The sequence below is a fragment of the Hemibagrus wyckioides genome, linkage group LG27, assembly GCF_019097595.1.
Source record: "Hemibagrus wyckioides isolate EC202008001 linkage group LG27, SWU_Hwy_1.0, whole genome shotgun sequence".
NCBI classification, from domain to species: Eukaryota; Metazoa; Chordata; class Actinopteri; order Siluriformes; family Bagridae; genus Hemibagrus; species Hemibagrus wyckioides.
This window is the reverse complement of record NC_080736.1, coordinates 15,306,072-15,332,600: the sequence shown is the minus strand read 5'-3', so window position 1 is coordinate 15,332,600 and position 26,529 is coordinate 15,306,072. Positions and strand designations below refer to the sequence as shown.

General features: G+C 40.1%; 1 protein-coding gene across 1 annotated transcript in view; it reads left to right on the top strand.

Annotated features, from left to right (window-relative positions):
* zranb3 (zinc finger, RAN-binding domain containing 3) overlaps positions 1–10,195 on the top strand; it is a 76,818-nt gene extending 66,623 nt beyond the window's left edge. The window contains exons 18-21 of the mRNA XM_058381556.1: positions 1,087–1,402; positions 4,974–5,105; positions 8,319–8,448; positions 9,235–10,195. Coding sequence (XP_058237539.1) covers positions 1,087–1,402; positions 4,974–5,105; positions 8,319–8,417 — 547 coding nt within the window. The 3' untranslated portion in view covers positions 8,418–8,448; positions 9,235–10,195. The remainder of the gene's footprint in view (positions 1–1,086; positions 1,403–4,973; positions 5,106–8,318; positions 8,449–9,234) is intronic.
* The last annotated feature ends 16,334 nt before the right edge of the window (positions 10,196–26,529 follow it).

Sequence of the window (26,529 nt, the reverse complement as noted above, 5' to 3'; positions counted from 1 at the left end):
GGTTTCTAAAAGCTAATCCTAGCGTCCAATATAACTAATTTAGCTAAACATCAAAACCTAAACTGACGAATTGTAGCTGTACATATTTTCTAAATCTGCTGTAAGTATACAGCATAGGATGAACTTTTAACCCTGCTCCCAGACTCACAATATTAAAGTGTACCTCATACCTTTAAGAAGTCTCTTTTGCCTGGTAATGTGGATATAGCATACCTTTAAAAAGATTTAAGCTGCATAATCGGACCTTAATTGGCTTTTAAAGCAAGGATTTAAAAGTGCAGCATATGCACAATGCATGGTAAAGAAGTGTACACTTGAGGGTGCAACCCCAGTGACAAGGAAGGATACAGAAGTGTCTCTCAGAGTGCAGGAGGAGAAGCATAGGGTCGGGATTAACCAGAGCACACGCAATTGTCCAATCAGGCAATCATGTGGAAATGTATAAAATCATGTAGACACAGATCAAGAGCTTCAGGTAAGCTTCACATCAAACACCAGAGTGAGGAGATCTCAGTGACTTCGCTTCATGGAGCCAGAAAGTCTGAGTAGATTGAGTATTTCAGAAACTGCTGACCTCCAGGGATTTTAATACATGCAGTAGTGTCTAGGGTTTAAACAGAATGTTCCTGAAAACACCACCACCACCACATTAAAAAAAAACCCTCAGTGTCAGGTCTACTGTCAGAAAGGCCTAGAGGAGAATATTGTTCCATCTGAAAAGAAGTCTAAACTAACGTACATAACCACTCTACAACCGTGGAGAGCAGAAAAGTATCTCATGTCCAAACCTGAGGCATGTCAGAAATCAGAAGCACCTCAGGTTCTACTCCTGATTCCTGAAATAAAAAGGATTCTGAGACTGCAGTGAGGACAGGTCTATTTCAAGTCAAGTTTCTCTAAATATTATTGTAATTAATTGGGTCATATTCTAACTAATAAATAAAAAAAAAGGGGGATGCCAGATACTGGAAACCAGGAAGAAAGCAAAATGCCATTGAACACTGCTACTGGCATAAGCCACTCCAGTATATTGGCAACGCTAAACAGTAAAGAACCCGTGTGTGTTTGTGTGCTTTGTGAATGCAGGGAATCAGAAGCAGAGGCAGGATATTTGCAAGCTCTGGACCCTGGAGGAACGCCACTGTGTTTGTCTTGCCAGAAGCCCAGTGTAGAACACTCGGGCTGGGCAGGCGGATTCTGCAGTGCCAGCTGCATGGAGGAGCTTCAGCTGCGCTCCAGCCGAGGCTATGCTCGCTCCCGCGTGCTCGAGACGGAGCAGGGTGTCTGTCAGAGCTGTGGCCTTAACGCGCGCCAGCTGTATCTGCGTGTCCGAGATGCACCACACACCCACCGCAAAGAGATACTGGACAACACATGGCTGTCACAGCTGCCTCTCAAACAGGTGAGTCTGTGTGAAACCAAATCCAGACAGACTGGAGTTAGACAGCTAGTCTTCAGACAGGTAAGATGATAGCAGATACGCTCTGATCTGGGACAATAGGGGCATGAAAATACATGTGAAAACCCACCTTTGAAGCTCTCAGTGAAATCCTTGCACTGTGGCATTATGAATTCTGTTGCAAATTGTGTCCTACTTGGCGTCACTGCCTTGGCCTGTTAGGTGAGCCTTAAAGCTATCTAGGGCCAACCCAGACACTTCCTCAGATGCTCCTGAGGCCAGGACTGAACACGGTTCAACTGCAAGGTCAGAAAGAACCTGGAAGAATCTCCTGGAACGGGCTGTAGGCATCCTTGGGCTCCCTTGATAAGGAAGTGGGAGGTTAACTGGTCATAGAGCTACAAGGAGGGCTCGCTAAAGGGCAGGAACCTCCGAGTTGTTGGGTCTCAGCTCCTGAATTATTGATTTCAGCTGAGCCATATCTGCCACCAGTACATTAATTCACCTGGAAAGTAACTCGGACTCAAGACTTCTATCTGGGCTTCTTGAAGCTTATCCTTTGATGCTAGCTGTGTGGCAGACTCTTTGTCAGAAACAACGTCGGATCAGGGCCAAAGGGGTCTAGTTTTGCAGCATGACTAAATATTCTGTGTAACGTGAAACATGGGGGACCCAAGTACAGGGACAAATAAGGTTCACTGTGTGGAATCTTTAGCACACTTAATAATGAACATATGGGATGTTGGTGTGTAGCTACAGGCCTGTTAGGTAACAAGAGCTGACCCTGAGGGAGCAATCTACCCAGTGGGGAGGAATGAGAGGTAAGTGCTTACCAAGGAGCTAGCAAAGAACTATACAGTACAAGTTCTTAAAAGTAACGGAGCAATAACATGGTGATTGATTACTAATACAGGCTAGCAATGCCTACAAGAGATAATGGATGCCACAGAGCTCCAAAAAAGCACTCGATATATTAAAAAAATACTCACCAAGGTAGAAGAGATGAGTGGGACAGGATTCCTGTATCTCTAACTGTATGAAAGTTAATGTTGTGTAAGGAAGGTGGTATGACGAAGGAATTCATTGCTAATTCTGTGAATTGATTTGTGTAGCCCCTACAGCATGATGGTCATCTCTAGGCGTGCAAGATATTCATTTGTTCTGGATTTCAATTCTATTTCAAAAGAAAAAGGTCAGCCTGACTCACAAACAATGACAAACGCGCCCCTTTATGAACAACCCCTTCATTTGGTTTAGTTCATTTTCACCTTAATTTTGAACACAGATTTTTTAATGGACCATACCATCTTAAATAAGTGGGTTATTATAATGCTATAATGATAATCACACACACAAAACCTTGCCTTAGATTTATCTTCTGTAGGAAAACTAGTGTAGCGGGTAAGACTGTAGCACTTGAGTCAAGCAGCTGTCTAGTGTTTTCTGCTACACTGGTGGATTTTCCTCACCATTAATAACCCACTCACTAGCCACTTGAATAGTTACTCATGTAGCAGCAGCGCAATGCATAAAACCGTACAGCTACAAGTCAAGAGCTTCAGTTAATGACCACGTCATACATCAGAGAGAGGGGAAATGTCATCTTGGGTCATGGATGAAATGATATTTCAGGTTTTGTGGGTAGAAATACATAGTTGATGAGAGCTGGCCAGACTAGTTTGAGCTGAAGGTAACAGCTCTATACAAACGTGGTGAGCAGAAAAGCATCTCAACACAGCAAAAAAAAAACTGAGCTCATCATTTAACGTTTATAGAAGGAGTCTCCAGTTTCAGCTTTTTGTATCCGTGAGGCTAAATAGTTGAGGGTCCTCCTCTCAGTCAGTCATGGGTTTTAAACTCACAACCTTCGAGACCCTAGTGCAGAACCTGAACTGCTGAGCCACTCCTGCCTCGTGCCCTACTTTCCCGGTTGATTCAGCGAGAAAGTGATTGCTTGAGACGTTTCATTAAATTCGCATTTGCGTAACATTCTCTTTTACAGCTGAGAGTAACTTACAAGACCTGAGCATGTTTTCCGCCGAAGCCTGCACAAAGAGAAAGGCAATAAAAGATGTCCAGTTAGCATGTAGGACCAATAACATTGTGGCCTCGGGCTTTAGCTCTCCCTTTCAAATACACACACACACACACAATACTGAAGGATGGAGCAGTGTCCCTGAAGGGTGCGGTGTTAACAGACTGCCTGGTCTGTCAGATTGGCATCGATTTTTCCCACCGTGCACTGCTGCGAGGTGAGGGTTTGATTCCTGTTTGGCATTTCTGGCCGAGCCTGGAATCAATGAGAGACTTTCCATATCTAGCTGGCCCTAAGCACTAAAGCCTAGCTTCTAATGCGCGCGCACACACACCTACACACACCGATGCTTATACCGAAGCAGAGGATTTTCTGTAAAAATATCCGAGATCTAGAAAGGTGAGGGGGAGAGAGAGCGAGTGTGTGCATGCGTGTGTGTGTGAGTGCAGGGAAATTGCATGTATGTAGGTGAATGGGTGGGTGTGTGGTTTGGAGGGGAGGTCTTGACATCACCCCTGAGAGCGTGTTAGCATCGCCAATCTGGTAAAACAAAGCATGTGACAGAGGCGAGCTCTTAAATACTCAGCGTATGTGTATATGTGGGGATTTTCATAAAGAGGCTGGCCTGGGTGAACATCCTCATTGTATATTCAGTGATTTCCATCCTCCAAGGCTTCCTCCGGGATAATTATGGGATGGTTCTGTTTTGTCAAGGGAAGTGAATTGATTTCTGTAGTCCCCCCCCCGAGGCATGGGGCCTAAAAACAGCCTCGGCAAACTGAAATGCCAGCGCTTTGGTTCGGCTTTCAGTTCAGCTCTCGCAGGACCCAGCTTTCGCTCGCCAGCCTTGATCTCTCTCCTCCATCGATGTTAAAGCTCCTCTGAAGCTCCCCTAGTCCCTCATCGCTGCTCCGTGGGCCAAAAACAGCCTGCAGAGCAAGTTGGAAAGGGGAACTACGCTACCCAGAATCCCCTTGGGCTCAGCAGTAGCAGGTCATCTGAATATTGCCCCTGTTTCTTTTCTCAGCAGAAGTGAACCAACAACCAGGGCAAAAATATTTTTGCTATTCTTGTGAAGAAAAAAAAAAAAAAAACAGCGTTATTTGGGTAAACCGAACTCCAACCATGACGAGACTCTAAACTTAAATCCCTGACCATCTCTACGCCGATCTCAAGTTTAATCCACAATAAATTTAATAGTAAAGCTTTTTATGAAACCTTCTGTGTATTTTTTGCATCAATTATTACCACTTATATTTCTTATTTTTATGTTGGTCCACAGTCTCATGTGTGAGATTTATTAAAAAAATATAAAATAATTTGTAATTTTTTTCAGTCCATGTGGGAACATGGTGCCCTTAAAATTGTGAAGTGGCCAAGCCTGGGCAGAGTCACAGAGCACCGGCTCTGGCCATCTGTTGTCTCGTTGGCTTCGATGTGAAGAAATGCATCTAGGCTCTAATCCCTTTCTTAACGAGTTCATCCTTGAATTATGTGTGTGTGTGTGTGTGTGTGTGTGTGTGTGTGTGTGTACTATAGCTGAACGAAATGATCCTTCACCCAGTAGAGGGCCACTTCTGGCAGGTGGACCACATCAAGCCGGTGTACAGTGGAGGAGGACAGTGCCTTCTGGACAACCTGCAGACTCTCTGCACCGTCTGCCACCGCATGGTATAAACACACATCTATCGATCGGTCTGTTTGTCTGTCTGTCTACATATCTGCCTGTCTTGTCTATCTACCTGTATGCCTACCTGTCTGTCTGTCTATCTATCTATCTGCTTGTCTGTCGGTCTCGCTGTCTATCTATCTATCTGTCTAGCGATCTACCTGTTCTTTTTGTCTGTCTATCTATCTATCTATCTATCTGTCTGTCTGTCTGTAGAGCAGTGTCATGACTCTTTCACTCAGGATTAGAATCTGAATCATTATCTAGGACCTCCTGCCCCCACATGCTGTAGCTGTGCTTTAGTGTCCGTTTCCCTACAGTACTGCTGCAGGTCGTGTAAATGAGATTTTATTAAGAGAAAAGCACAACATCCAGAGTCTCTGCAGCATCTGTCAACAAACAGGTAGAGAACAGAAGTCTGTTCAGCTGCTTCTTCCTCACATCATCAAACATGGGATTATGAGTCGAGGCAGGATCCTCCACAGGCAGGTTTGTCCGAGTCACTACAGGGTTTAAGGATCTGAGCCTATCGATTTACTCAGACGTTAGTCACCTGCGCTCCGGGAAAGTCAATAGCGTCCTTCTGCATAGAGCAATTCCTCATTTATACATGCTACTCACTAACGAGCGCTTCGTAATGTTCTGCCCAATGTAGGTCATAGAAACGGTAATGACTGCAAACGCGCATTACAAATATTGACAAAACATTTTCACAGATCATTTTTTGTAGTTGGTGCGTGAAATATTGAGGATCATTACAGCAGTGCATTTGTTGTCATCATTCAGTCCCTGGTTTCTTCCTAGAAATAAACATCTAATAAATACAAAAAAGGAAGGAAGGAAGTCATGTGAGAAAAATAGAATCATTTATCATTTTATCACTTAAAAGAAAAATAAAACAAAAAAAAAATTACCATATGCTTCAACAGGATTTTTCCAAATTATTTAATTTTGTTTTTGAGATTTTAATTAAATAATCTTTTTAAATGTTCTGTGAATACTTTGGTTCTGCATTTTCACTTACACTGATCAGGCATAACATTATGACCAATGACAGGTGAAGTGAATAACACTGACTATCTCCTCATCATGGCACCTGTTAGTGGGTGGGATATATTAGGCAGCAAGTTAACATTTTGTCCTCAAAGTTGATGTTAGAAGCAGGAAAAATGGACAAGCATGAGGATTTGAGCGATTTTAACAAAGGACCAAATCGTGATAGACGACCGGATCAGAGCATCTCCAAAACTGCAGCTCTTGTGGGATATTCCATTTCGGTCTGCAGTGGTCAGTATCTATCAAAAGTGGTCCAAAGAAGGAACAGTGGTGAACCAGCGACAGGGTCATGGGCGGTTGAGGCTCCTTGATGCACGTGGGGAGAGAAGGCTGGCCCGTGTGATCCGATTCAAAAGACGAGCTACTGTTGCTCAAACTGCTGAAGAAGTTAATGCTGGTTCTGATAGAAAGGTGTCAGAATACACAGTGTCAATGCAGAAAAAGGGGGACCAACACAATATTAGGCAGGTGGTCATAATGTTATGCCTGGTCGGTGTACAAGTTAAGCAGTGTTGTGATCTATAAGATGTTGCTAATATGTAGAATCACTGAGATTCCATCCTGTGAGCTGTTACAAACTAGAAATATCCAGCTGCTGTTACTTAGTAACTCTGCTGCTGTACGATTTCCAATCCTGTTCATTACTGAGCTCAAACCCGCGCCACACCCTGACAGGCTGGACGTTAGCGGAAAAACCATACTCCATTATGCCAGATTAAATATCACTTCTTTCTCTCCTAGATATATGAATATTTAAAAATCAGACCCTACTGCAGTAACAGGAGATGGCAGGATGAGGATACGCTTACTGTTCACTTTATTAGGAACGCCTGCACAGCTGCATTATCCAATCAAATAAAAAAAAAATATATTAACATTATCGTTATATCAGAATTGGAAAATAAAAGCAATTACAGTGACTGTCAGTCATTCAGAAACTGCTGATCTCCTATCATGGGCTTTATATAATCACTTGTTCGGACAAAAAACCATCTTCAGCTGCCCAAAGTCAACAGACAGTAGCCATGATACCAACTTTATGGATAGTTTTTTTCTATCCACTGCATCTGTACTAGTCACAACTAAATAGTGTTTATTTTCTGTCTGTGTCTTGCTGCTTTCTCACTATAGAAACGTTGAGATTATTATTTGTGGTAATTGCCCCTCTGCTACATATACAGTAAGTAAATAAATAAATAAATAAATGTGTTTTCTTGAGCAGTTGATGTCACAAGTCTGGCCACAGTGCAACCGCAACACTTCCGTGACATCTCATGAAAAACACAACAACAATTAAAACAAAGCCAGACTCGCACCAGTAACGCCGAATAATTATATTCCCCTTTTTTCCTGTGAAAAATATCCTGGATACTTATTAGGCACAAAATTAGTGTCTTGAGGCAGAATGGCGTTTCTTTTCTTCGACGAAACAAACGATAGAAGAAAAACCCATAGAGAAATTTCTTAGCTCTAGGGAAAGTGACCATAATTTTGACAGGAAACGAAGGAATTTGTTGTTTTTTTTGTTTTTTATAGAGACAAAAATAATAAGAATTGTTGGGATAATAATTTGTTTATTTTTTTTTTCCAAATTTTTTTCATGATCTTTACACTTCAACAGTGAATTACCCACAATGCCGCTGTGATTATTTCCTGATAGTGAGGTGGTAGGATTTAGCCTAAGTTTATGTTTACATTTGCTTCGCTCATGTTTATGGCGCAAAAACACATCACAGGTCATTCAGATTTCTGTGTTTACTGTGTTTCTGTCTCATTTCTCAGGGACGCTCAGACAATTCCAATCCTCGTCCAAAAAGACAAGTCCGAGTCCCATCCTCATATTTAGAGATGCCTCAATATCCTGCAAGCTGCTAGAGCTCTATATATAAACCGCGATTCCGTGTCTGCACATGACGCAAACGTGTAGCTTGGTAAGAAAACGAAATCTGACGGGAAGCTCGCTCGTCCTGCGTTAATTTATAGCCGCGCTGATGCAAGATGCTCGTCACTGTAAACTATTTTATTCTACTACACTTCTGTAACACTGCCAGTCTGGACGCCCACATATTTCCGGTTGTTGATTTTCTTCCTGTGAGATTTCTCTTGGTATTAAAACGTGGTACTTGCGTGACGATGTCATGGTCCGTGTCTCGTTGCAGAGAACGGCGCAGCAGGCCAAAGAGCGGAGCCAGGTGAAGAAAGGCGAAGCAGCGTCCAGACTATCCTCAGACATCACCAGATTCTTCATGAAGAAATGAGACTGAACTTCTACCACCATGGTTCACTCACGTATGTGGAGGGGGGAAAAAATGAATGTGTTAGATGCACACACACACACACACACACACACACAATGGCTGTGTCATCAATTATACACCGATATGCACATGTCAAGTATCTAGTGTTTGTATCTAAACAGGGATTCTTAACATTTCCTTTTTTACCCAGAATTCTACAGGGAAAGTTGGGTTTTTTTTTGTGCTTCAGTAATACAAAAGTGAGAGAGGGAGAAGGAACAGGAGAAGAAAAAGAAAGTGACTGCCAGTTTCCACAATGGCCATGGAGCTGTGAGTGCAGCACTGCTGAGTCGCTTCTACCGCATGATAACGCTTATGTTTCTAGCACAGAGAGCAGGGAGTCCAAGCGTTAGCAGTGTTTGCTGCTATTTTTATCCGGCGCAGGCTCTTCGAGCATAAAAGCACCCTGCCGCATGACTCTTAACGTGGGTTTTTTTTTTCCTTTCGCTTACTTTCAGCTGCGGCAGTAGAAGAAACGTTTGTTTCCGCGTGTATCGTACACACGTCTTTAAACGAGACTGCAGCTTACCAACGTGATTAAAAGATACTTCTCGATTTCAGCTCCAGCTGATATATATATATATAATTTTTTTTTTATTTTATTTAAAAAAAAAAAGCCCTACTGCTAGACCGGTGCTTTATTTGAATCCATCACAGCCCCTTATGTAATCTCGGCGAACGCCACGGGACCCGCACGGCTCGTCGCCATAGCAACCTGCCCCGGTGATGGGCACCTATGTGGATACGGAAGCTCTTACAACCGCATTTCTGTTTATAGACACCGCTCCACGAGACGAGTTAGCGGCTCGGAATCAACCTCCGCGTCTCCCGCCACAGAGGGTTGCACCACCTCCATCCTGGAAGAACATTAAATCCAGTTTTGTGTTTTTATTGGGAAGCTGTTATTATGTTTTCAGTGCTTTCACATCATATAAAACAGTGGTTGGTTGGAGCAATTACTATCTTAAGCCCAATAAAGGAACATTAAGCTTTATAGTCAAGGCTCCAAATGGGTTCAGACTAAACGCTGTGTGTGTGTGTGTGTGTGTGTGTGTGTGTGTGTGTGTGTGTGTGTGAGAGAGAATAATTCTCTGTACCAGCAGCACTGGCTGTAGTTTTGGTTATAACTTTTACATTAATGCAGTCACACTGATACATTACTGTTTCTATAGTAATGGCTAACATGGAGACACATTTAATATTCTTGGAAGGAGTCTCCAGTGTCAAATAACTACATTTTCTGCCCCAGGGACGTTTTTAGGTCTTTGTATTTTGTTTATACATGCTCAAGCAATAAAGCAACAGCTTGTTTCAACGATCTACAGCATATCCGTATCGAAATAGTAGCTCAAATGGGGGCAGTGGTGGCTCAAATTGGACAGTGGTGGCTCAGGTGGGGGGCAGTGGTGGCACAGGTGGTTGAGGCTCTGGGTTGTTGATCGTAGGATCGGGGTTCAAGCTTGAGCAAGGCCCTTAACCCTCCATGCTCCAGGGGCACAGTTTCCCCTCCGCTTTGATCCAAACTTCCTCAGCTAGGACAGGTGAAGAAAAGAATTCCACTGTGCTGTAATATGTGTGGCAATAATAAATGCTTCATGCCCTCAGTCCTCCTTTTTCTTTAAAAACTACTACCCTTGCAATTTTTCTTTTTTTTTTTTTTACAAATACAAAAACACCCTGCATTGTAAATGTAATAAATACAATAAAATCAGTCCAAAATAAATCCGATTCCAATCTTTGCCTGATGTATCTACATGGATTTTTGCCATATCTTTAAAAAATAAATAATTAAACAACTTCCCTTGTGTTTTATCCTCCTTAATGTGTGTTACTCCTGACATTTCAGAAGGTGTGTGTCACAAAAAAAAACCTGGCAAGAGCGAGTATTTATGATGCACACGTTATAAAGTGTGCATTAAAGGCTGCGGTACAAAAAGAAGTCAGGTTCCGTGACATGGGGCTCGTTTTTCTGTCACCGATTAAGCCTGCTAAATTAACCGGCCTTTTGTGATTCATTCGGAGCTCGGCACTTTGCTGGCAGTTTGAGTTCACAAGTCATTGCGTTACTAGAGATAGGACTGTGATGTATTACCTGGAGCGGTCAGCTTCTCTGAGGACGCTCCGCTCACCTCTGTGTCATTACTGTAAAGGTCAGAGAAATGGATGGATCTTTTCAAGCTTCATCTTTCTCTCTCTCTCTCTCTTATCCCTCCTTCCTCCTCCTAACCTAATATCCAAGTTGAGAGAAGAGCAGGAAATGGGCGTCGAGACACAAAATAACAGACGTAGCTCAGCTAGACATGAAGAAGCACTGAGCCTTAAGTTCTCCTTTGTCCTTCTTTTCCTATTGCGTTACATTACAATACGAATCGAACATAATGGCTTGTATCAAAGGTGTAATTTCCTGTCGGTCTTTTCTTTCTCGCACCGTTCCCTGTTCACACCTGAATGAAATTAGATGCTCATTTGTGTCTGAGAAGGTCTTCGCAACCCAAGTCCCAAAACGAAGAACATGACTAAACACTAAGTTAAGTTTTACTCACGGACGAGATTTTTAATTTAGTTCAAGCCCGTGTACACACACATCATACACACGACACCATGTTTTTTTTTAATGATTTGCCGGTCAGGGCTCAGCGGCCGAGACCTCAGTGTAATAAAGTTGTGTGGTGGTGGTGGACTGACTTGACAGCTCGTGTGCGCCGTGTGAGTAATGAACGTGTCAAAGCGCGACCCGCTGATGTACCCTCTCTGTCCCCGACACCTGCACGCTTTATTACAGAAAGAGGCCCACAACAACTTTAATAACGCAGAGATGGAGTGATGCCGAGCGTCAGATTAATACAGACGCACCTCCACGGAGCGGCGGAGAAAAGAAAGCCGGCGTTAACGGCATGCAGGCGCTTTGTTTGGCGACTTCGACAGGAGACGCGAGAGGAACGGTAACGTAAGCAGAGGTAATAAAAACGAACACACGACTCCTGGAGTCTCGTCGAGTCAAGGATATTCAACAAACAACTCTCTTTCCTGGTTTTTTTCCTGCTCCTTTGCACAAGCACAGAGCTACTTAATGCTTTCATTCGTGTCCTTGAATGCGATCTGGTCACGAGTCCAACAGAACTCTGACTTCCTTTGTTCCTTAATCCTTTAGACTCAGAGCCTGACCCTGAAATTAAAATGTTTCTCAGCTAAGAGTAGAAAATCTTCCTGCACTCAGCCTTCTCTAAAGCACACAATTTCTTTCTTTTGTTCAATCTAGATTAAATGTATGCTCAGGGGCCACTTTAACAGGAACACCTATGCAATTAGCAGGTCAGCCGATCATGGGGCAGTGGTGAAGATCTTCAATTAATATTCATTATCTATCAGAAAATATGATTTCAGTGACTTACCATGGCATAGTGGTTGGTTGGTTGAGTTTTCTAGAAACCACTGATCATCTTGGAATTTCAAACACGGCAATCTATAGAGTACAAACATTGAGACCGGTGAGAAAAACAACAGCATTCAGTTTGCAGCAGTGTGGAGAGACGCCTCGTTGATGAGAGAGGTCAGAAGAGACAACCTACTTGGAGATACCTGGAAATTGTGTGGATGGTGGCACTTAGATGGCTTTTTGGACTGCAATCGCCACAAACATGTCTCCATCAGCAACTGGTTCAACAGAATAACAAGACAGACTAGAAGGAATTTTTGAAACAATATAATACGCAGAAGGGAAATGATATATAATCACACTCTCGGTTGTTGTCCCTGATGAGGATGAGGTTCACATTTTGGTGTCTTTCTTCCTTATATGGTGTCAGGGAGTTTTTCCTCACCGCCATCACCTCTGACTTGCTTTAAAATGGGATTGAACGGAGGAGACTGGTTTGACTGGAAGGTTATAATAAAGCAGACAGCAGTGGTGAGCAGAAAAGCATCAACCCAATTGTTTTTTTTTCAGTCTTCAGCTGGTCCTGCATGATTTTATTACATAGCACTGTTTGGCATGAAGGTACACATGTTCCCGATAAAGTGTTCTCGTCTTTGTCTTCTACAGAACAGCATGAGATTTAATGTGATGAGAATTCTCTTTATATCATTGTTGACCTACTTAGGGAACTAGCCGCTGCTTCCAGGATGCAGAAATCATCTAATACAGCAGTGTATCCGTGTGAACACCTCCAGGTCGGTAAGTATAACTTCGAGAGATTAAGCCGGAGGGAACAAGTGGGGAAAAAACATGTCATTTAACATGATGCATATGACTGAAATTAGCCTGAAAGGTGTGATGACAAGCCAGAAAACTGTTAGGAGAAATAAATGGGTGTGATATATATATATATATATATATATATATATATATATATATTTATAATCCACAACAAAAATTCATTTCCACCTTCTCTTTGTAGAGAAATACAGACTTCGAATCTTTTTTTTCTCCCAAAATATTAATAAATTATCGTGTCACAGTTCCAGAATTGATTTGATTTATATCAGGTAACGAATAAAATAAAACAGGATGTGTTCATGGGTTGGAGCAATATAATCAACAATGAGTTGTGATCCACCACCACCTCGAATCTGTTCCCATCTCACCAGATGTATCTCACCGGATAGATAGATGGATGGAGGAAAAGAGGGTAGGATAGATGGATGGAGGGAAAGAGGGAAGGATAGATGAAAAGATGGAGGGAAAGAGGGAAGGATGCATGGATGGATAGAGGAAAAGAAGGAAGGACGTACGATGGATGGATGGAAGGAAGGATGTGTGGATGGAGGGAAAAAGGGATGGATGGATGGATGGATGGAAAGAGGGAGGGAGGGAGGGAGGGATGCCTGGATTGATGGAGGGACGGATGGGATGGATGGATGGATGGATGGAGGGATTGACTGGCATTTTCAACCATCATTTCTGTGAACAAACTAACTAACCCTCTAAATGAACAAATCACTTCAAAATGTTTCTCTGATGATGAATGGATCTCATGGTTTGGAGCAGAACGCCAGATTAGAAGAGAGAATCAAGCACTTAACAAGCTCCGATTATCCGTCACCTCACCATGTAAATTAGAGACGGAAAACAGGATGTCCTCATTCAGCTGAACACACCTTCACCTACTACTCAATAACATGACCATTAACACTCCTGGTCCCTTCTCCTCAGTCTGTGGGTTATAGATTATCATCTGACTGCAAGTCGAGGTAAAAAACTGCCTTCATGTTGTAAATGATGTAAATGACATCGCACAACGAGAGGTACCTGGAAGATCTATCTACAGTAATCCTCATCCTCACACACTGATTCATCAGGGGCTCATGCTCAGGTAAAGAGAGTCTTGCTACATCCTGCTTCTGCTAGTCAGTGTTTTCTTCAATACCTAGCTTAACGTAGGTGCAGCTCATGGTTATATTAAAGAAGAACTAGAGCTGAAATGTACACTCAAGAAAAAACAGGCTTCATATCTGAGCCTTAAGGATCAGTAACATACCTTTAAGAGTAATAGATTTTTTAAGGCAAGATATAGTTTAGTATCCTGATTTTCTCAGAGTTTAGTATAAGACTAGATTACTTAAAGGCAGAGGAGCTTGGAGTCTGGAGTTTCTCATGCTCAGAAGATTTTATATATCCATGGCTGATATGAAGGTGAAGAGAACTATTAAAGGACAACTTTATTATTAATTTTGGTCAGGTTAGGTTGTTAAAAAAAAATCCACGGTATCTTTTCTTGTCCCATATTTTATAACCTTTAGTGGTAGTATAGTATAGTATAGTATAGTATAGTATAGTATAGTATAGTGTGGTATGGTTTAGTATAGTATAGTGTGGTATGGTATAGTATAGTATAGTATAGTGTGGTATGGTTTAGTATAGTATAGTGTGGTATGGTATAGTATAGTATAGTATAGTATAGTATAGTGTGGTATGGTTTAGTATAGTATAGTGTGGTATGGTTTAATATAGTATAGTATAGTATAGTGTGGTATGGTTTAGTATAGTATAGTATAGTGTGGTATGGTATAGTATAGTATAGTATAGTATAGTGTGGTATGGTATGGTATAGTATAGTATAGTGTGGTATGGTATAGTATAGTATAGTATAGTATAGTATAGTATAGTATAGTATAGTATAGTATAGTGTGGTATGGTTTAGTATAGTATAGTGTGGTATGGTATAGTATAGTATAGTATAGTATAGTATATAGTGTGGTATGGTATAGTATAGTATAGTATAGTATGGTATAGTATAGTATAGTATAGTATAGTATAGTATAGTATATAGTGTGGTATAGTATAGTATAGTATAGTGTGGTATGGTTTAGTATAGTATAGTGTGGTATGGTATAGTATAGTATAGTATAGTATAGTATAGTATAGTATAGTATAGTATATAGTGTGGTATGGTATAGTATAGTATAGTATGGTATAGTATAGTATAGTATAGTATAGTATATAGTGTGGTATAGTATAGTATAGTATAGTATGGTATGGTTTAGTATAGTATAGTGTGGTATGGTTTAGTATAGTATGGTATAGTATAGTATGGTATAGTATAGTGTGGTATGGTTTAGTATAGTGTAGTATGGTATCGTATGGAATAGTATAGTATGGTATAGTATAGTGTAGTATAGTATAGTATGGTATAGTATAGTGTGGTATGGTTTAGTATAGTGTAGTATGGTATCGTATGGAATAGTATAGTATGGTATAGTATAGTGTAGTATAGTATAGTATAGTATAGTATGGTATAGTATAGTGTGGTATGGTATAGTATAGTATGGAATAATATAGTATGGTATAGTATAGTATAGTATAGTATGGAATAGTATAGTATAGTATGGTATAGTATGGAATAGTATAGTATGGTATGGTATAGTGTGGTATGGTTTAGTATAGTGTGGTAAGGTATAGTATAGTATAGTATAGTATAGTATAGTATAGTATAGTATGGAATAGTATAGTATGGTATAGTATAGTGTGGTATGGTTTAGTATAGTATAGTATAGTATGGAATAGTATAGTGTGGTATGGTTTAGTATAGTATAGTATGGTATGGAATAGTATGGTATAGTATAGTGTGGTATGGTATAGTGTGGTATAGTATAGTATAGTATGGAATAGTATAGTATGGTATAGTATAGTGTGGTATGGTTTAGTATAGTATAGTATAGTATGGTATAGTATAGTGTGGTATGGTTTAGTATAGTGTAGTATGGAATAGTATAGTATAGTATAGTGTGGTATGGTATGGTTTAGTATAGTATAGTATGGTATCGTATGGAATAGTATAGTATGGTATAGTATAGTGTAGTATAGTATAGTATGGTATAGTATAGTGTGGTATGGTATAGTATAGTATGGAATAATATAGTATGGTATAGTATAGTGTGGTATGGTTTAGTATAGTGTAGTATGGTATAGTATAGTATGAAATAGTATAGTATGGTATAGTATAGTGTGGTATGGTTTAGTATAGTGTGGTAAGGTATAGTATAGTATAGTATAGTATAGTGTGGTATGGTATAGTATAGTATAGTATGGTATAGTATAGTATAGTATAGTATAGTATAGTATAGTATGGAATAGTATAGTATAGTATGGCATAGTATGGTATGGTATAGTGTGGTATGGTTTAGTATAGTGTGGTAAGGTATAGTATAGTGTAGTATGGTATAGTATAGTGTGGTATAGTATAGTATAGTATGGAATAGTATGGTATAGTATAGTGTGGTATGGTTTAGTATAGTATAGTATAGTATGGAATAGTATAGTGTGGTATGGTTTAGTATAGTATAGTATAGTATGGAATAGTATAGTGTGGTATGGTTTAGTATAGTATAGTATAGTATGGTATGGAATAGTATAGTATGGTATAGTATAGTGTGGTATGGTATAGTGTGGTATAGTATAGTATAGTATGGAATAGTATAGTATGGCATAGTATAGTGTGGTATGGTTTAGTATAGTATAGTATAGTATGGTATAGTATAGTGTGGTATGGTATAGTGTGGTATAGTATAGTATAGTATGGAATAGTATAGTATGGTATAGTATAGTGTGGTATAATATAGTATAGTATAGTATAGTATAGTGTGGTATAGTATTGTATGGAATAGTATAGTGTGGTATGGTGTGGTATAGTATGGTGTGTTATGGTATGGTATGGTATAGTATGGTATGGTGTGTTATGGTATGGTATAGTATGGTATAGTTTGGTACATTATGGTGTGTTATGGTATAATATGGTATAGTATGGTGTGTTATGGTATAATATGGTATAGTATAGTATAGTGTGTTATGGTATGGTATAGTTTGGTATAGTATGGTATAGTATGGTATAGTATGGCGTGTTATGGTATGGTGTGTTATGGTATAGTATAGTATGGTATAGTACGGTATGGTATAGTACGGTATGGTATAGTATGGTATAGTACAGTATTGTATAGTATAGTATAGTACGGTATAGTATAGTATAGTACGGTATAGTATGGTATAGTACCGTATGGTATAGTACCGTATGGTATAGTGCGGTATGGTACAGTATGGTATAGTATAGTATGCTATAGTACAGTATGGTATGGTATAGTATGGTATAGTATAGTATGGTATAGTACAGTATAGTATAGTACAGTATGGTATAGTATAGTATGGTATAGTACAGTATAGTACAGTATGGTATGGTATAGTATGGTATTGTATAGTATGGTATAGTATAGTACCGTATGGTATAGTGCGGTATGGTACAGTATGGTATAGTATAGTATGCTATAGTACAGTATGGTATGGTATGGTATAGTATGGTATGGTATAGTACAGTATGGTATGGTATAATATGGTATGGTATAGTATGGTATAGAATAGTATGGTATAGTATAGTATGGTATAGTATAGTATGGTATAGTACAGTATGGTATGGTATAGTATGGTATGGTATAGTATAGTATAGTATGGTAAGGTATAGTATAGTATGGTATAGTATGGTAAGGTATAGTATAGTATGGTATAGTATAGTATAGTGTGGTATAGTGCGGTATGGTACAGTATGGTATAGTATAGTATGCTATAGTACAGTATGGTATGGTATGGTATAGTATGGTATGGTATAGTACAGTATGGTATGGTATAATATGGTATGGTATAGTATGGTATAGAATAGTATGGTATAGTATAGTATGGTATAGTACAGTATGGTATGGTATAGTATGGTATGGTATGGTATAGTATAGTATAGTATGGTATAGTATGGTAAGGTATAGTATAGTATGGTATAGTACAGTATAGTATAGTATGGTATAGAATAGTAAGGTATAGTATAGTATGGTATAGTACAGTATAGTATAGTATGGTATAGAATAGTAAGGTATAGTATAGTATGGTATAGTATGGTATGGTATAGTATAGTATGGTAAGGTATAGTATAGTATGTTATAGTATAGTATGGTATGGTATAGAATAGTATGGTATAGTATGGTAAGGTATAGTATAGTATGGTATAGTATAGAACAGTATGGTATAGTATGGTAAGGTATAGTATAGTATGGTATAGTACAGTATAGTATGGTATGGTATAGAATAGTATGGTATAGTACAGTATAGTATGGTATGGTATAGAATAGTATGGTATAGTATGGTAAGGTATAGTATAGTATGGTATAGTACAGTATAGTATGGTATGGTATAGAATAGTATGGTATAGTATAGTATGGTATGGTATGGTATAGAATAGTATGGTATAGTATGGTAAGGTATAGTATAGTATGGTATAGTACAGTATAGTATGGTATGGTATAGAATAGTATGGTATAGTACAGTATAGTATGGTATGGTATAGAATAGTATGGTATGGTATAGAATAGTATGGTATAGTATGGTATAGTACAGTATAGTATGGTATGGTATAGAATAGTATGGTATAGTATGGTAAGGTATAGTATAGTATGGTATAGTACAGTATAGTATGGTATAGAATAGTATGGTATAGTACAGTATAGTATGGTATGGTATAGAATAGTATGGTATGGTATAGAATAGTATGGTATAGTATAGTATAGTGTGGTATAGTATGGTAAGGTATAGTATAGTATGGTATAGTACAGTATAGTATGGTATGGTATAGAATAGTATGGTATAGTACAGTATAGTATGGTATGGTATAGAATAGTATGGTATAGTATGGTATGGTATAGAATAGTATGGTATAGTATAGTATAGTGTGGTATAGTATGGTAAGGTATAGTATAGTATGGTATAGTACAGTATAGTATGGTATGGTATAGAATAGTATGGTATAGTACAGTATAGTATGGTATGGTATAGAATAGTATGGTATGGTATAGAATAGTATGGTATAGTATGGTATGGTATAGAATAGTATGGTATAGTATAGTATAGTGTGGTATAGTATGGTAAGGTATAGAATAGTATGGTATAGTATAGTATAGTGTGGTATAGTATGGTAAGGTATAGTATAGTATGGTATGGAAAGCAATCGTAAAAAAAATCTGAATTTGTATATAATAAACATTTCCAGCTTTGACATGCAAAAAACAAAAAATTCATTTTACTGACACAATAACAAGTAATTGTAATAATAAGGTTTTGAAGCATGAAAGACATTTTGAGTTACTACATTCTGTAGACACGCAATAAAGTCATGACAATTTAGAAGATGTGTTGAAGAGTGAGGGATTGAAGAGCATTACAGATAGAATACAGACTCGCGGCGATCCTCCCAGTGACAAGAAAAATACTGATGTGATAAAGGCATATGAGAGACATACACACCGTTTCCACTGGAATTTCACAGCCGCTAATCAAAAAGCCGCCAATCGCTAAGACATCAGCGACATTGAAGCAAGGCGTGTTTGAATCTTCAACAATCTACACGGAAGACTTCCTGGGAAATGATCAGGAAGAACAGAAGCCAGTGTGAAGATCCGAACCTTTTGACAACCTGCACAATAGAAATATAACAGAAGGAAATCAGTGAAAAAGAGAAATGTTTGCCACATTGTCACATGACTATAAGACACAGACAATACTTAGGTTTAGTTTTTAGTCAGGAGATGATCCCAGATCTTCTGAATCAGTTAGAGTAAATGATGCACTGATAGTGTGCCATGTTTCGAGCGTTTTAACACTAATTATCATAACTGACAGTAGACCTAAAGTTGTGTGTGAAACAGAGAGTGAGACATGCCGAGCTACACGGCTGACAGAGAGCGCTGCCAAACTTATTAAAAGAATTTTTTTTTTATACTTGCTAATCTCAGACCTGCTGGTCCCAAACAAAGTTGAAGAAAAAAAAAATGATGCAAAAGCAAAGCAACTCTCAATGCGTACTACAAAGTCTCTCCCCCGTCCTTCCAACCACTTCACCATCCTCCGATTTGACGAAGACTTTTAGACGAGCCCGGTGATTGTGTTATCATCAGGAACGATGCTGAGCGCTCAATCATCCTGTCAGTTGAATGAGGAAATAACCAGAGGCAGATTTTTTTCTTCTCCTCTTATTGTGCAAAATAGTGAAGAGTACTGCAACAAAGAGAAAGAGGAGATCTAGTAAGTCATCACGGGAAGCGTAAGCGGTATCGTTCATGTAACTTTCAACAGGGAAGAAATTGAATTCTGTCAAGCGTTTTATTTTATTTGCTTTCGGTGCTTTGCTTGGGTTCTGTGAGGCTGGTTAACTAACGCTGAGCGAAAAGTTGAACTGCAATCTGCTTTAATGTCCTCCCCTTAAGCCTTGTTCCTCCCCTGAGTGCTGGGGTTCTTCTGGGTGACGTATACGGTGGAGGGGGGGTAGAAATGTAAAGACAAACAGCACTGACTGTGATCAAAGGAGATTCAGTATGATTATGTAGATAAAATAAGAGTCCTAGGATGAGTACAGGACAGTGTTTATGATTACAGCAGCAGAAAAGCCAATCTTCACAGTAAGGCTCGGTGATGGTAGCATCATTCTTCGGAACTTGGACTACATCGATCAGGCATAACATTATGACCACTGAATGTGGCCATGTGAATAACTCTGATTATCTCCTCATCATGGCACCTGTTAGTGGGTGGGATATGTTAGGCAGCATTTTGTCCTCAAAGTTGATGTGTTAGAAGCAGGGAAAATGGGCAAGCATAACAAGCGAGTTTGACGAAGGGCCAAATTATGATGGTTAGAAGACCGGATCAGGGCATCTGCAAAACTGCAGGGTGTTCCCGGTCTGCAGTGGTCAGTATCTATCAAAAGTATCCCTTAGGTCCTGTAAGTTGCAAAGTGGGACCTCCATGGACACCTTCAGGGATCTAGTGTAGTCCATACCTCGACAGGTCAGAGCTGTTTTAGCAGCAAAAGGGAGACCAACACAACATTAGGCAGGTGGTCATAATTTTATGCCTGATCAGTGTAAATCCCTCTATACCTAGTCACCAAACCCAGACTGATACTTTTCCAGTATCCAGGATGAACCGAAGAACTAGTTAGTTTGCCAGATTTCATTTTTTGAATCCTCAGAACATTCCAGAGAATATGTTTCCTTGAACACATTCATCATAAGTACTTCAGGTACACGCTTTCGTTTGATCCTGACCGACATCCACCTCAGCATTAAAAGTGGTGCTAACTATTCTATCAGCACACTAGTGAGCGCTCAATCCAATTAATTACAGTAATCACTTCAGGGAAGCAGCACCAGCGGCGGCAGCAGCAGCAGCCCACAACTAACGAACGGACGCGGCCAAATCAGCGCGAGTCCCAGCCAAAGCAGAGGGGAGCAGATGGAGGGATGCAGAGACACGAGTGTAGGGGAAAAGGATGCAGCACGAGGCAAGAGGCACTGTGGAGCACACGCAGGTGTTTGGCTCGGATCGTGGGCCAGGATGGTTGTTAAGGTGTTAAGAGAGTCGAGTTGATTCGGGTGTAATTTCTTCCTTCTGTCTCTGTCTGTAGTTATAGCCATTAATCAGGCCGTTCCCACAAGCATAAAAAGAACTGATTATCTAACCAAAAACACTGGGATAAGCATATTAAAAACACACACGTACATGCGTGCGCACACACCACCTTCGTAGAGGCAAATGAGTTTCTAATGACAGCGAGCACACTGAGTAAATCTGCACAGGTTGAATAAAAAAAGAAATAAATTATTCAAAAGGTTGCTTAATGGGCCGTATTTTCCAAAAAAGTCACTTGATAAACAGAAAAAACTGCTATTTTTAACACCACTAGATGTGTGTGAGAGAGTGTGAATGTGTTTCTCTCTCTGCTTTCTTCTATCTCTTCTTTCATCCGTCTTCCCACCTTCTTTGTTGATAGAAGAATCTCCTTCGCAGGATGCATCGGCCGTCACCGGATAATGACCAAAAACACAATAAGGGACCTCAGAGGGGATCAGAGATGGAGAAGGAGGAGATAAGGTGCTTAAGATAATTCATATTTCCCCCCAATCTGCTGCAGATTAATGGCTCGAGCTTTAGCTGTTTTCTCTCTGAATATTACATTAGTGATGCACACTTCACTTACCTGCTTCACGCTCTGTATAGACACTGCCTTGAGCTGTGTGTGTGTTTGTGTGTGTGTGTATTTCTGACAGTTGGAAAGCTGACACTGAGCATACCGATGGAGAAAATGATCCGATCGAATATCGAGCGATGAGACAAGAGATCCTGCGAAAGCAAAAAGCGATTTACAATAGCCGATACGTGGCCTCTGGCAGCCCACTGAAAGTACGATTTTTACTGAAAAACATGAGATTATTTTCGGTTGTCACAGATCTTTTTTTTTTCTAACAGAGGAGCGGTGCATTACCTTATTGAGAGGCCATGATCAATGTGTTTGACTTGTGCCACAATGAGTAAGATCTGCAGAGACAGAATTACAGGGTATTGCTCGGATTTAACGCATTTTAAATAGCGTGCTATCCCGAGCTGGGAACACACACACACACCTCACTTACACCTAGAGATTCTAACTGCATGTTTTTTAGAGGCTAGAAGAAACCAGCAACATGGAGAAAAATCGAAACCTCCACACAGATACCAAACCAAGCTCAGGATCAAACTAAAGAACTGTGATCAATGCTATAATCGCATTGTTCATCATCTGTTCCTCTTTGTGGCTTGACGTGCTGGAGAAATCATCAACCTATTCTGAATGTGAATGGATTGTACAACCTTGACACACTGGGTAGAAGCAATAAACGCTCTTCTCCTGCTTCATGAGTGAGACTAAACTAGTCCTTACAGATTCTGTTCGAGATTTCAGTCTGGACTCGGGGCAAATGTATATGTAATTTTTTTTTTTTTTTTGAGTGATATTCCTGACATATCTGCTGGGGTTTTGGCGTTCCCCGTGCTGGAGGATTGAGACTTCTCGGTGGCCCCAGATAGCCGAGGCGGGTCAGCCTTTTAGCCATAATTAGCTCAAAGTGTCGTGCCTCCTGAATAATAGATGAGAAGAGAAGCCAATCAAATGGTGCTGCTTTTCGGTCTTTTAGTTTTTTTTTTTTTAAAAAGACACAGGGACCCATCAAGGCCTGGATATTGGCAAAAAAATCCTTCAAACTGATCTCCTGCCAGTTTAAAGCCCATTTCTGTGTGAAATTATAAGGGACACACACACACACACCAGGTCTGCCTGCCATTCAAAGCTTTCTGATTTACATTCTAAGTACAAGACAGCCATTATGAGGACAACACTTCCTTCTAGTGCCCTCGCGGTTAACCTGTGGTTTTCATTCGAGCGATATGAGCATGCTGGATGATTCCAGCCACAATATCTTTGCTAATAATCAAATAATGAGTGCTGTGTATGAGGTTAGGTAACGCGGGTGCCGTCGGGCTGCACGCTAGGCTTCTCCCAGTCGATGTAATCAGAAAGGACGGGCTGTTATTGCTGTTTCCTAATGCATTAATGCGTGCTGCTGCTCTCCCTGTAAACAAAGCTAATCCATATAATTACCTGGCCTGCCAGGCTCCCGATCTCTTTCCATTATAACCCATCTGCGTTTGAGAGTTAGAAAGTGAAATGAGCACAGCTGCGGTCTAGCGTTCAAAACAAGAAAATCTAAAAAAAAAAATAAAACATTTTTTAAAAAACTGTCCAGGGCAATGGATCGTTATCGACGCTGTTAACGTCCTAATTGTGACGGTTTTGACCGCTTTTTTAAGCATATCTAGTGTCTCTGTACCAGAAAACATAATTGGCCTTGTTTGACTTTTTCTTTTTGTGTGTATCTTTCTGTAATTTTCTGAGTTAACGCGCGCTTTGCTGGCGCTTGTTCATCTCAGGCTAATGTGATGAGTGATAGGGGCGGCTCTGCACTGCCATGGTGGGAGACTACGCAAGAAAATGGCCTCTTATAAATAATTCCAGGGTTTGACGATTGCTATTCTGGGATCAGGCTTAAGTCTAATAGCGAGGCAGGTGGCGTTAGAGGGAACCGATCAGAGATCAGCTGGTGGAAACGCGTCCAGCAGTCTCAGTGCTGCAGAGGGCTTGATTAAATTAGCATCCAGGGAGAGAATCTGCTTTCAAGTAAATCTGATTTTAATCCTCCCCTCCCTCTTTCGCTGAGCTGAGCTGAGCTGGACCTTGGAGCGAGGACAAAAGAGAGAACGAATATGTGCGAGTAGAAGATGGAATGGAAACACACACACACACACAGATGGAGGAATGTACTGGGAATTATTAAGGAAATAAAGCACGAAATAGAAAGGATAAAGAAAAATAGTCCCAAGCCGAATTGCTTGATATTCAGTAGCTCCTGTTTTTAAACCAGATTGCAATTTTGTGTACATCTCTCGTGCAGTCTGTTTATAAAAAAATCAGTATAAGAAATCAGTTGAGTCTTGACAAAGGTGTAACAGGACGTTGGTGTATCGTTCTATCAAATATGGCATGTATGGAATAAACTCAACCGGGTTGTGCTGTTTTTGGGAAATCACCAACAGCACAGCGTGGCGTGACGCGGCACAGGTTACAGCAGATTACCAGTACAGGTTTTCATACCGTGAATTTTTCATCCTCCGTCACACAATTTCCTGGAACGAGCTTCTCTCAGTCATCTACCAGCAATGGCGTCTGGATCAAACCCGTCTCCTAATGCTGAGAGAGCAGCACTGCGGTGACGAACTTCAGGTACCAAATTCCACATCCTCCTGATGTCTATTGACCTCATCTGTGCAACATAAAGATAAAATAGGATAGATACCTGCTACAGACAGCATCTCAAACACTCAGCAATCCACACTACAGTGGAATAATGAGGTTACAGCTGAACTGTTAAGACATTGGTTATGAGTTTTCTACTAAAGCTTGTGGAAGTTAAAGCAGTGATCTTTGGTTTCAGACACTGAGCTGGTCATTGCACTAATTCCGTATGTATTTGGTGGTCTAGTTGGAGGTATAACCTGTGTCCGAGTATCCCTACTATCACACTATACAGCAGTACAGACGGAGTAGTACATCAGAATGCTCAGTATTTATAAAACAATAAAATACCTTGATGACCTACTGCGTCTGCTGAAACCAACGGACACCACGCTATCCCAGAATTCAATGAGTGGAAAAGCTGTTGGAAGCCAAAATGTTTAAGTGCTTTAGGTAATGAATGTTGTTCATTGTGTTTAAAATGTACTTATTCAACACCTCAGAAAATAAAAAATAGTTGTGGGGGTGGGGAATAAGCGCTGTTATGATGTCATAGGTCACATGACAATACCAACATGTTGCATGTAGTAGAGTCTGGATTGTATTTATACTCATTTACTGATCAGTATTAAACAAATGCACCATTTTCTTAGCATCTCTTAGAATCCATCAATCTTCAACAAGTCCAGGATTCACAAATCTGTTAAAAAGAAAAAGAAATATTCTAACACTGATATCACAAACTCTAGCTTTTATACAGTCAACACATTCGCAAAGTTCTCCCAGAACAGAAAGCCAGACTAGAGTTCTGAAAGACAGAGAGATAGCTGTTGCTTATGCTGGATTTAAATCTGTTCTACCTCGGCACCACTGGAGGTAAACAACCCGAGCCCTGTACCACCGTAGCACAGCTCATTAATGCAGATTTAGCCACAATGCAATCAGCAAGCGAGCGCCACTGCAAAACCAGCCTGGGGTTCCAGCATGCCTTCAAATTGAAAAGTTTTGGAATAATGACTGTTGGCACCGGGTTTATTAAATTCAGTGCGTACATCTCTGAATTATATTTATTAGTTTGACAGGGAAACAAACTTTTGAAAATAAGCTTTCAATGAGATCTCACCTGGTTACTCTGGAGCAAGAGGAAAATGAGACCCTTGCATCCTTAGCAACTGGCTAGAAGTTAAAGAAAAAAATTAAGCATGCATGCTTTTTAGATAGAAGTTACTTAATACACATCACCTAAAAAAAAACAATCTGTGGCACTTGAAAACAGATCTTCTGAAAGATATTTTAGCACAAAAACATGATGGATTATTACCCACAGTGAAGCATGGTGGTGGCAGCATCACGCTATTGTACTGCTTTTCTTCGGCTACGGCTGGAGACTAGAGCTGGGGCTAAAGTCCAGCTAGCAATTCATGATTCTAATCTAAACCTGCAGATAACTTCAGATCTTCACCTTCAAGCTTGATACCTCAAACCACAATTTCAAATCAATAACTTCAGATGATCATCAACATCCAGTCAGATTCCACGTCCAAATCTATTGAAAACCTGTGGAATGACGAAGAGGGCAGGGCAATCTGATAGACCTGGAGAATTTTTAAAAGGAAGAATGGAATAAAATTGCCAAATCCTAAACTGGATTCTCGCTAAAAGGGCTGCATTACAAACCAAAAGGTTATGAAATGTTCAGACACTTATACAGAGCAAATACACTATATTGCCAAAAGTATTCGCTCACCCATCCAAATAATCAGAATCAGGTGTTCCAATCACTTCCATGGCCACAGGTGTATAAAATGAAGCACCTAGGCATGCAGACTGTTTTTACAAACATTTGTGAAAGAATGGGTCTCTCTCAGGAGCTCAGTGAATTCCAGCGTGGAACTGTGATAGGATGCCACCTGTGCAACAAATCCAGTCGTGAAATTTCCTCG